Genomic DNA, 12,249 nt, shown 5'->3' with positions numbered 1-12,249 from the left:
TAGGTCACGAATTTGGCCTGAGTGATTGAAAGACGAAGTTGTCATAGACTGAGATGGGGAAGGCTATGGGAGGAGCAGGTCTGGGCAGTGAAGTTAGGAGTTCGTTTTGGACATGTTCTGTTTGAGATGGCTATGAGACAGCCAAATGAACGTTTCAGGTAGGCAATTATATATGAGCTGGGAGTTTCAGGGAACAGTCTGGGCTGGAGATATAATTTTTGAAATCAGGAGTCTATAGACGATATAGAGAGCTATGAAATCTGCTGAGATCATCAAGAGTGCGAGCATAGATGGAGGACAGAAGAGGATAAGGTCTGAGTCCCAGAGCACTGCAACCTTAAAAGGGAGGGGAGAAGAGGAGAAACCAAAAAAGGAGATAAACAGGAGCCACAGTAAAGTAGGAGGGAAAGCAAAGGTGGTCTCCTGGAGGCCAGGTAAGGAAGGTGCTCTGTGAATCAGAACAAAGCCAAAGATGGGTGGCAAATATTAATTCCAGTTTATAAAAAATGAGGTTATTATGGCACACTCTTCTCCTTTCCCTCCTTTTTACTCTCTTTCCTTTACAAAAAAAAATCTCTATTAAAAAATTCCCTCTTTGGAGTCCTTTCCCGCCTCCCCTTTTCCCTTCCTTTCTAATCTCTTCAATTAATGGCTTAGCTCCAATACCAAAACTACAGGCAATTTGGGTCTTTTCAAACAGAGCAGTAGATTATTTTTTGAAATCCAAAAAACCCACTACATGGTGATAAAGAAACTAGCAGTCAGAGGACACTGACATAGAATTTGTCTCTCCTCCTCCTCCTTTTCCTCTTTCGCATGGTGGACCTTGGTTTCCCAGGTGGATTTAGGGGCCTTCTACATGAGCCAAGTTCCTCATATTTTCATACAGGTAAAATATACACTCAGGCAGTCACTTAGTAGCTTTAGTGTCTTCTTCTTCATCTCTAAGCAGGTGAACAAGTCTCCCTTCTGACTCATGAACATATGAGATCCCTGGATACTTTTTGGAAGTAAAAGTGTAAGGTATAATCTTTTATGGGACTATGTAAAAATTATTCAGGAATCACAACCATCTTCTTTCATTCCAGTCTTCTTGCATTGGAGAAGACTCAAACCTCCTATAGATTATTTAATACATGTTTTATTGATTTGTTTTTAGAGAGAGAGGAATGGAGAGATAAAACATCCATGTGAGAGAGATACATCGACCAGCTGCCTCCTGCACGCCTCCTACTGGAAATCAAGCCTGCAACCCAGGCATGTGCCCTGACTGGGAATCAAAGTGGTACCTTTCAGTCCATGGGATGATGCTCAATCCACTGAGCTACACTGGCAAGCCTCCTATAGATTAAATTTGGACTTGGATGAAGTTGTAGTAATTTCTCATTTGGCTGCAACTGGGAACATAGCAAATACCCCAGCTTGGCCTCAAGGCTCCTTCCTCCCCATGTAGCATCACACTTTGTGGGAAGGTCATCCACTGAGGGCTGCTGCGGCCTTGTGTTCTCAAGTCTACCACTTATGGTTTACATGAGTCAACTGAAACTTTGTCCCACACATTACAGTTCTCATCTGGTTGTTTATCTCTCCAACTGTGTTGAGAGCACAACACATGACTCAACCATGTGCTGGGCTGCCTTGTTCTGGATCCCCACCAGACTGTGCACATCCTTTTCCAACTCTGCATCCAAGGACGTCATGCTGGTAGCTTGAAACCAGCTGGAGGAGAGGGGTGTATGGAAGGAGAAGAGGAATCTATACCACAGAATTCTGAAACAAGGAAATCTATAAATGCTTAAAATGAAGAGTTTCCCGTACCCTCACTGCCCCGCCCCCCACTCCCAGAAGCTGATTTTATTTTATTTAATTATTTATTTTTATCCTCATCCGAGAACATTTTTCCATTTTTTGTACAGATAGAGTGGGAGGGAGAGAGAGGAAGAGAGAGAGAGAGATATCGATGTGAAAGGGACACATCGAGTGGCTGCCACCCTCACAACAAACCAGGGCTGGGGACAAACTGCAACTGAGGTACATGCCCTTAGCGGGAACCAAACCCGGGTCTCTCTAGACCGCAGGCCGACGCTCTAACCACTTAGCAAAACTGGCCAGGGCCCAGGAGCTGATTTTAAATATCTACCAGCATGTTATAAGATGATGTTCTTATTTTGTAACTTTGGCATTCTAACAGTGTGCCATGAAGACAGTAAGTGTTCAGTAAATATTTCTTGAATGAATGTTTAAAAAAACCCTATTATAACTAGCAGTCAGAGTCCACCCCCACCACCCCCCAGGACATTCTCATTATTTGTGTCCAAACAAAGTTCCTCCTTCCTGCTTTCTGCTCCTGAATTTAGCTATGTCTCATGACACTTCATGTACCTTGTAGTAGGTAGTGATTACTAAATGTTACATATAAATGTGGCTCCTTTTCTTAGGTGGCTTCACAAGGCCTTAATGATATATGTGCGCCCCCACTCCCACCCCTACCCCAGCTGGGAAGGTTCCTACACATTTGTTACCAAGTTACTCCTGTGTCTGTGTGGCATGTTTCTGCTCAGTCTTCTCATTTGCTCTTCAGAGCAACTCTGTGGCAGACCTAGGGCAGGCATGAGGAGGCCGAGTCCTAGACATGTTCAACACTTTGATGACACACAAGTTCTAAGGCACAGAGTTGGAGCTAGAACTCATGGCATCAAAATCCTAGGCCAGGCCCATTTCCAATTTCAGCCTGAAATCAGACACCTTCTGAGACCTTGACTGCTCCCTCCTGTGTCTGCCCCTTGCCTGTGTCTGAGAAGAGCTTCTCTCTACATCTGTCCTCCTCCTCAGGTCTGAAGGTCATTGTGGGGGCTTTGCTGCGCTCAGTGAAGAAGCTTGTCGATGTGTTGATCCTGACTCTCTTTTGCCTCAGCATCTTTGCCCTGGTAGGTCAGCAGCTCTTCATGGGGAATCTGAACATGAAATGCGTCAGGAAGGACTGTCCCCAGATCAACGGTAAATTTAACGGTAAATACCCCACTTTTTATTCCTTAGTTCTTGCATAGCTAACATTGTTCTATTCCCACTCATGCTATCTATATGTGTGCAGTACAGTGCATTTTAGGAGCAAGGGATGACCTCATCCATCCAGGGTTTTCTTGTGGGCAGATGCATGTCTTAGAGAGTTGCCTCATTCTTTGAGTTTCTTTGGAAAAAGAAAAGCCCAAGGTCACATCGACAAGAACAGTGTCCCACACTTTCCTACAAAGATTTCTGCCTGCTTCTTTGACATGTTTTGCAGAAGTCTTCAGAACACCTAGGTTTGGCCAAAGCAAACCAGCAATGGCCCACCCCACAGACCTGAGTATTTTCTTCAATGATACCATTTCTTTCTACCTTGTACCCTCTTCACACTAAAGTTGGCCTTACACCAATTACATATGTGCTGAATCTCATGTGGTTATACTTTCTCTATGTCTGTCTTGGTTTATGAGCTTCTCAAGGACTGAGTCTGTGGCCCTCTTCCTTTGGGGGTGGTCTCTACTTCAGTTTTGTGTACTGAGAGGCAGAATGATGGTTATGTCACTGCTCCCTCTCCCCTTTCTTCCTTTTTCCTTTTCCTCCCTTTCTCTTGCTCCTTTCTAGTGGTTTAGGCTCCAGTGCCTCGCTGGAAACCCACTTTGATCATTCTAGAGAGTTCTGAACCATCTGTTTCAAGTATAACCTGGCATATTTGCTGTTCTCTTTTATTTCAGTGGTTTCTTTTTTTATCTGAACTTATGATTCTTTTCTTCTCAGAGACTTGTTTTGAAAAAGATTCCACTGAATTCAAATTGTGTGGTGGTACCTGGTCAAATAAAAGGTAAGAAGCTTATATTCTCCATTTTTCTCTCAAGCAGAGCAACTCTAGACCTTGTGAAGTAGTGTGACAAGCAGTCTTCATCTAATGATTTGAGGAAAATAGTGATCATGGTTCTAAACAGTACTGACTATTTCATATGTCTAAGCAAGTTTAGATGTGTATTGTGAAATTAAAAATTAATTCCAAGTGTTCAGAGCAGCGCTCTCTCCCAAGTTATATTGAATTTGAAACTTATCAGAAACCTGCTGAACATGTGGTGATATTTTAACTCTATGGAGTGGATATTCTGAGCTTTCAAAGGTAAGAAAGGACATTATGGTAGAGAGCCCCATGAAGTTCTTGTGTCTTGTTCAATGGCATCACCCTGGCACAAGGCCATCTGAGCATGCTTCTATTTGCTGACCTGTTGACCACCACTGCCTCTAATTATGTTCATAGTTGTATGTGGGTTCATACACATTCATTCCAACAACTGGTAGCTCTCTGGCCCTTTGGGGGATACCCTTCTTTCTTCCAGGACATCAGTGGTGAGAGACTCAATTCAATAAAGATTTATTGAGTGTATTTCAAATTAAGATAATATACTAAGCACTCTGATGAAATAGACCATGTTCATTCCTCAATAACAAATATGTATCAAGGGCTACAGCATGCCAAGTTCTGTATTAAATCCAAGGAACACAAGTATGAACAGGGGAGTTCTGCCCTCTTTTTTTTTTTTTTTTTTATCCTCACCCGAGGATATTTTTCCATTTTTTGTTCAGATAGAGTGGGAGGGAGAGAGAGGAAGGGAGAGAGAGAGAGAAACATCGACGTGAAGGGACACATCGAGTGGCTGCCACCCACACGACCAACCAGGGCCGGGGACAAAGTGCAACCGAAGTACGTGCCCTTAGCGGGAACCGAACCCGGGTCTCTCCGGACCGCAGGCCGACGCTCTAACCGCTGAGCCAAACCGGCCAGGGCCTTTTTTTTTTTTTTTTTTTTTTTTTTTTGAGTTCTGCCCTCTTGAGATGACATCTTGCAGGGAGGAGGAATGTGGAGTAAATTCTTGAAAGTGTAAGGAGTGTTATAAGAGATGTACAGATACTGAGAGAGAGAGAACAGGGGATGAAACCCTGTCAATGAAAGTAGGGAAGGCTTTTTAATGCCACTTGTGGTGACCACAGGTTTAGATTAGGTCAAACTCACAAAATGTAATAGGCTTTAATCTAATACAAGGTTTCCTGAGCTCTCTAGACTGATCCTTGACAAGACACACTGTACCTATGGTGTTTTCATTTAATGAGGGCCCAGCAGCTGTTACATACAATGCTTCTTTGACCCCTCATACATGCAAGGCAGGTATGGTTACTGTAGGCAAAATCCAAGATGGGGTGGGCCACCTGGACGCACAGAAACAGTTCTAAGCATGTGTCACAGTCACAATTCTCTGGGTATGGTCTCAAAGCTCAGGAATTTTATAGTAACCAACTCCAAGAACACATTGATCATAACAGCAATTTTCAAAGAGATGTAAGATCCAAGGTCACCTTCCCAGGCAGGCTGTGGTCTGTTCAGGGCCCAGGCCTGGTTTTCCATATTCGCTCACTGCCTCCTTCCCTGAGGATTAACTGACTGTTGACTACAGTGTGGCTCTGAAGCATGAGTAGAAAGTTCTGGTAGGTAAGGAGATAGAGCAAACAATACAAGATAGTAGTAACAGCGAGAGTGAAGGCTTTGGGTATTGAGAACGTGTTAGGGATAGTAAGAAGTCCTGCAGCTTGTTATGCAGAGAGGTGGGAGACAGGAGCCAACCATGTAGGACCTGGTAGCCCATCAGTGCCAAGGATTTTGACCTTGATCGTGAAGGAAACAAGACCTGAGCAGATTAGATATTTTTAAAGATCACATGGCTGCTATGTGGAGAATTCATGGATAGAGTGATGAGATAGCCACTGAGGAGGCTATGTCAGTACAGATAAGAGTCATGAAGCTGTACAGTGGAGATGGAAAGATATGGATGGGTTCATTCCAAAGATATTTAGGACAGAAAGAACCAGAGCTGTGAACTGAAGAGGAGTGTTGGCATATGTACACAAATGCCTGTGTAGGACAGTGGTGGGAAGTGCAGAGGAGAGAACACTGCTATAGGTGTTTCTCTTGTTTCTGGTGTGACTGGTGATGCCTTTGCTGAGATGAGAATGCTGGGATCCAGAGAGGAGGCGATGGAACAAAACAAACTTATATTTTGAATGGTGACCAGGAAATGAGGGATATGAAGTATGATAGTAGGTTTAGCCCCAACAGCCTCCTGGAAGATAAAGGCAGTGAGACTTCACAGAATTTCAATGAGGTTTAATAGGAAAGGGCACAATAGATGTCCTCCTTCCCAGTCACCCTAAAGCAAAGCCTACTATTCATCAAGTCCCACTCTGCCCACCAAGCAAATGCCCAATTCTGCTTGTCAGAAACTCTGATCAAATGTGACCGAACAGCCCTGGCTCACCAGGCAACTGAAGAAAGCCTTTGGCATAGGAGGTTGAGATAAAGCAACAGAAAAAGCAACTGTTGTCTTACTTCAGGTGGCTATAACAAAATACCATAGGCTGTGTGGCTAATAAACAACAGAAATTTATTTCTCACAGCTCTGGGGGCTGTAAGTCTAAGATTGGCACCAGCATAGTTGGGTTCTAGGGAGGGTCCTCTTCCAGGTTGCAGACTGCCATCTTCTTGTGTCTTCACTTGGCAGAAAGAGGGCTCAAGAGCTCTCTTAGGGTCTCTTTCATAAGGGCTCCACCCCCACGACCGAATTACCTCCCAAAGGCCCCACCTCCTCGCACTGTCACATTGGGGTTTAAAGATGTCAACATATCATTTGGGGAGGGGGCATAAACATTCAGTTCATAAGAACCATGGACAATACAACAAGAATTCAGAGACCTAAAAGGGGCTTTTAAAACTTTAAACAGGGTCCTTAGTGAAATTTAAAGAGATATTATATACATGAAAACAAAAATAGCTTGTTTTGAAAAAGGAAAAGCCAGAGAGCAAGAAAGATCCTTCTTTGATAACATGGTTACAAAAATTCAGCAGTATAATTAAGAGATAAAGTTGAGCCCTGGCTAGTTTGGCTCAGCGGTTAGAGCGTCGGCCTGCGGTCTGGAGAGACCCGGGTTCGGTTCCCGCTAAGGGCATGTACTTTGGTTGCAGTTTGTCCCCGGCCCTGGTTGGTCGTGCGGGTGGCAGCCACTCGATGTGTTCCTTTCACATCGATGTTTCTCTCTCTCTCTCTGTTCCCCTCTCCCCCCTCCCACTCTACCTGAACAAAAAATGGAAAAATGTCCTCGGGTGAGGATAAAAAAAAAAAAGAGAGAGGTAAAGTTGAGGAAATAGCCCAGAAAGTAGCAACAAAAGACAGAGACAGAAAATATCAGAATAAATATCAATCAAGTTCCAACTTTTGATAAAGTAGGAATTCTAGAAATAGAATACAGAAAAAACAAAAGGGAAGAAATTAGCAAAGAAATGATACAGAGAATTGCCCCTCATGTTCCATGAAGTACCCCACACAACAAATGGAAAAGGACCATGTCAAGTGCATTATCATGGCATTTCAGAATCGTTGCAGGGAAAAGATCTTAAAGCCAAAGAGAAAAAGGTCATCTACAAAGAATCAAAAATCAAAATGGCATCAGAAGTCTCACTAGTAACACAGAATAGTAGCTGAGCAGTGCCTTCATATTATTTCTAAGAAAAAAGGATTTTCAACCCAGAATTCTGTTTCTGGCCAAACTATCAATCAATTATGAAGGTAGAATAAAATTATGCTCATCTATGCAAAACCACCCAATCTTCCTAGGAAGCCACATGGGATTTGCTTCAGAAAAATGATTAAGTAAAACAGAAAGAGCAACACAAGAGCCAAGAAAAAATGTATTCGACCCGGGAGAGCCATTGACATGGGCCACCGTATTTTCCTATGAAGAGCGATATAAATAGTGATGAAGTAGGACAGGATTAATCTCCATAGCAAGAAGTTTATCAACAAGGACTAAAATTGATCAGTTAAATATAAGTATTATATTTAGAGATGTGGACATTAAAAGGTTAAAAGTTGTTGAATTTGGGATGTGTAAATGATGGTTAAAGAATGATGGGCCCTGTTGGTGTGGCTCAGTGGATTGAGAGGTCACAGTTTGATTCCTAGTCAGGGCACATGTCTAAGTTTTGGGCTTGATCCCCAGCAGGGGCATGCAGGAGGCAGCCAATTGATGTTTCTCTTTCACATCAATGTTTCTATCTCTCTCTCTCTTAAAAAAAAAAATCAATAAAAACATTAAAAAAAAAAAAAAAAGAATGATGGCATGGTTTTCATTACAAGCCTAGGTGCCATGTGATTTTTAAACTACACATGGTTTTACTTTGATAAAAATACCATATTTGTCCTGGCCAGTTTGGCTCAGCGGTTAGAGCGTCGGCCTGCGGTCCGGAGAGACCCGGTTTCGGTTCCCGCTAAGGGCACGTACTTCGGTTGCAGTTTGTCCCCGGCCCTGGTTGGTCGTGCGGATGGCAGCCACTCGATGTGTCCCTTCACGTCGATGTTTCTCTCTCTCTCTCCCTTCCTCTCTCTCCCTCCCACTCTATCTGAACAAAAAATGGAAAAATATCCTCGGGTGAGGATAAAAACAAAACAAAAAAAAACATATTTATTAAAAATTAAGAAAGTGTATGCCCTGGCTAGGTGGCTCAGTTGGTTTAGTGTTGTCCTGTACAGTAAAAGGTTGCAGGTTTGATTCCCATTAGGTTGCTGGTTCTATCCCCAGTTGAGGCACCTAGAGGAGGCAACTGCGCCACGTTTCTCTCTCTTCCCCTTCCTGTCTCTCTAAAAATCAATAAAAACATATCCTTGGATGAGGATTAAAAAAATAAAAAGAAAGTGCATACCCTTAGTATATCATATAAATACACTTTCAGTGTATGCTTTGCACATCGATGTGGGCAAAGACTTGTGTGCAAGATATCCATTGTCTGTAGAGTAAAACCCAAATGTTTGGAAAGGCAAAAGACTGTTAATAACTAAAATTTAAATATTCACCATTAGCAGAGAAGTTAGATAAATAGTAGGATTGTAAGGCATGAAAAGAAATGAGGTACCTTTCAGTATGCTGATAATGGAAAGACCCTCAAGCTATATTGATCCACGAAAAAAGCAAGGTGCATGAGAGTGTTTAAAAAATGCTTTCATTTATGAATTATAGAGGATTTGTATTGATAGATATATGCTTCTACATTCATAGAAAACTTCTGGAAAGTTATAAAAGTAAGTTAAACTGTTGCCTCTAGGAAGTAGGATTGAGGGTTGGGGGAGAGAGGTAGACTTGGTATTTATTATATGCCCCTTTCTACTGTTAATTGTTCACTATGTTGCTGCACTTAATTTTTCGATGAAAAACTGCTAATGTGAATTTCCCAATCAATCTACTTGAAAAGAGTCAATGGGTACCCATATTAGGATATAGGCTGGGAGGGTTGACAGACAGGGGGATGGCCACTCTACAGATACTCTCTTCACCCAGGACTTGTGGGTGTGACCCCATGGCCCTCAGCAGAACCGGTGAGTGTTATGGGGTGGGGAGGGAAGTTGGACTGTAGGGAATATTATTCTTTCTCTGTTCTCTTGTTTCCCATATCTAGCGTCTGTTCTGAGCAGTATGAATGCAACAACACCCACATGAATCCTGACTATGGCTATACAAATTTTGACAACTTTGGCTGGTCTTTTCTTGCCATGTTCCGGCTTATGACCCAAGATTCCTGGGAGAAGCTTTATCGACAGGTTATTTGTTTTTTGTTATCTCTCTCCCTCCCTCTCCCTTTCTCTCTCAATATATCTACCATGAATTTACAAAGTACCATCTGTTCTTCACCTTTGTCATCTGTTTCTCATCCTTAACAGTGGTACTGTTACATCATGCTTTAGAAATTCTATTAGAAACATCCAAAAGATTATAAACATGATATATGGAAGAATAGTGCATAATCACTTCTCTTCTTAGAAACATGACAGCTCTCCAGATTCCCTCCTGCCTGAAGTTCCACCAATAGTGCTTCAGTTTCCATGAAGCATTGCTATCACTCTTGCCTTTTAAATTTTAAAATGCAAACGCTCTGGAGAAAGTTATAGGAAATTCACTGAGACTTCCATGGGAACATATGGATAGCATCTCCTCCCTGAGAGACAGGGTTTCAGGAGTCCTTGAGTAACTGGGGAGGCTGTAGATGATGCTGTGGGCAGCTGATCCAACCAGTGCTGGGGAAGACCCACTGGTACTGTACAATTTCTACTGAAATGATGGTCACCCTGTGTGGAGGAAGCTTCAGGTGTCCTCATGTGCTCTGTCCCTTGCAGACCTTGCGTACCTCTGGGCCCTTCTCAGTCTTCTTCTTTGTGGTCGTCATCTTTCTGGGCTCTTTCTACTTGGTTAACTTAACCCTGGCTGTTGTCACCATGGCTTATGAGGAACAGAACAGGAATGTAGCTGCTGAGACAGAGGCCAAGGAGAAGATGTTCCAGGAAGCCCAGCAGCTGTTAAAACTGGAAAAGGAGGTAGGGGCTCATGGGGTCAGACAGTGGGTTCTATTTAGGGGGACTCCAGAGGCCGTGGGGCCTGAGGCTCAGACTGCTGCATGAGGCCTGGTCACAGCACTCGACCTACTGGTGCTTTTTGGAGAATTTAAACCTCTTGCAGTCTCGTTCTGCTGCTATCTGTCACAAAGTTGTCCAGGTACCAGGCTCTTGGGCACAAGGAACCCTTGGTTTGGGTTCTTTGACCTTCTGAAACCTGGGCCTTCTAGGACAGATTCCAAATTGCTGGCTAGAGGAGATATATATATCTCTCCATGTTCTGCTCCAGGCCTTCTTGTGGGAAGCTGGAGATGTTTGTGTTCAGGGCCTTTGCCTGAGAGGGTCTGGGACGTCAATAATGGTGGCTCTAGAGACAACAGTCATGATCCTCTCTCCCTTCTTGAAATTTCTGTCACATATATAGGCCATTCTCATTGTTTTCCTGGTATCTTTATATTTTTTTCTAGTTCAATTCTTAAGATTTTCAGGGCAGGGACCATGTCTTACACTCCTCATCCTCTAGAGATTTGTCAGGGGGAAACCTATAGTATGTGCTTAATTTCTGCATCACAGGCACACACATTTATCCAGTGCCTAGCATATTGGACACTGTGCTAAGGGTTACTGATACAGAGATATGAAAGAGTCTGCCCTGCCATTGAGGGCTGCAATCTCCATGAGCAAACAAGACATGTTCCCCAGATAAAGGAGCTAGCATATTCCAATCAGGTGATGAGCAGTCTACATGATACAGTGCTACCAGAAAAAGGGGAAAGTGCTCTCTAAGGTCAAGGTCATTGGAGTGTTTCATAGGGAGGTATAATATGTCCATTAATTACTTTTGTTCATTTTCTAAGGCTCTGATTGCCATGGGAATTGACAGAAGTTCACTAAATTCCCTGGAAGCATCATCTTTTTCCTCAAAGAAGAGAAGGCTACTTGGTAAAAAGAAAAGAAAGTCCTTCTTTTACAGAGAGTCTGAGAAACAACAGGTTCCGGGATCAGATTCTGATGAAGATTCCCCAAAAAGGGTAAGTATTGGCTGAGGAATTAATAATAGGTCAAGTTGTCAATTTAATTGAAATAATTCATTCATTCATTCATTCATCCATTTACTCATTTATCTGCTCCTCCATTTGCACATACTTTTATTCACCCATATGTCTATTCAATTACCCATTTATTTACAAACATCTATTTAAAGTGTTGACAGTGTTTACTATCTGCTTGGCACTGGGGATACGTGAGATGTATAAGACAAACAACTAATGATGAAAACACACTACAAAGGAGATAGTTGTTGTTCAATGTGATGACTGACATGATGGCTGCTGTGGGAGAATAGCATTCCATCCCAGGCAAACCCTGAGACGTTAGAGTGCAAGGTTATTCAGAAAGTGATCCCAGGAAGCACTGGTTATCTGCTTCAGATCACCAACCCAGACCTGGTGGGGGCTGGAGGAAGAAGAGCAGTAGATCAGAAAAAAGTTCCTAGAGGAAGCACTGCATCTGAGCTGATACGATGGATTAATAGGCAAAAGGAAGAATTGAACACTGCAGGTAGAGAGAACAACACATGCAAAAGCAAAGGCCTGGAAACAGAGGAGAGCAGGAGAACATGACCCAGTAGAAAACTTGCAAGAGTGTGTGTGTGATGAGGCTGGAATGGATGTAACAAGAGGCCATGGTGGTAAGATGGGAACCATCACCAAAGACCTTGGAACCAAGGTAAGGAGTTCACCCTTTTACACCGAGAGCAAGGGGTTAAGCAGCATTGAAAAGTTGTAAACAAAAGAGT

The 12,249-nt window shown here is 42.9% G+C and overlaps 1 protein-coding gene across 1 annotated transcript in view; it reads left to right on the top strand.

Annotated features, from left to right (window-relative positions):
* The window catches only part of SCN11A (sodium voltage-gated channel alpha subunit 11), a 76,359-nt gene that overhangs the window by 16,714 nt on the left and 47,396 nt on the right, over positions 1 to 12,249 (top strand). The window contains exons 6-10 of the mRNA XM_036266499.1: positions 2,833 to 3,009; positions 3,781 to 3,844; positions 9,521 to 9,662; positions 10,236 to 10,433; positions 11,309 to 11,482. Coding sequence (XP_036122392.1) covers positions 2,833 to 3,009; positions 3,781 to 3,844; positions 9,521 to 9,662; positions 10,236 to 10,433; positions 11,309 to 11,482 — 755 coding nt within the window. The remainder of the gene's footprint in view (positions 1 to 2,832; positions 3,010 to 3,780; positions 3,845 to 9,520; positions 9,663 to 10,235; positions 10,434 to 11,308; positions 11,483 to 12,249) is intronic.

Source organism: Molossus molossus, unplaced genomic scaffold, assembly GCF_014108415.1.
Source record: "Molossus molossus isolate mMolMol1 unplaced genomic scaffold, mMolMol1.p scaffold_m16_p_18, whole genome shotgun sequence".
NCBI lineage: Eukaryota > Metazoa > Chordata > Mammalia > Chiroptera > Molossidae > Molossus > Molossus molossus.
The sequence above is the reverse complement of the archived record's forward strand: the minus strand, read 5'-3'. Positions and strand labels throughout refer to the sequence as shown.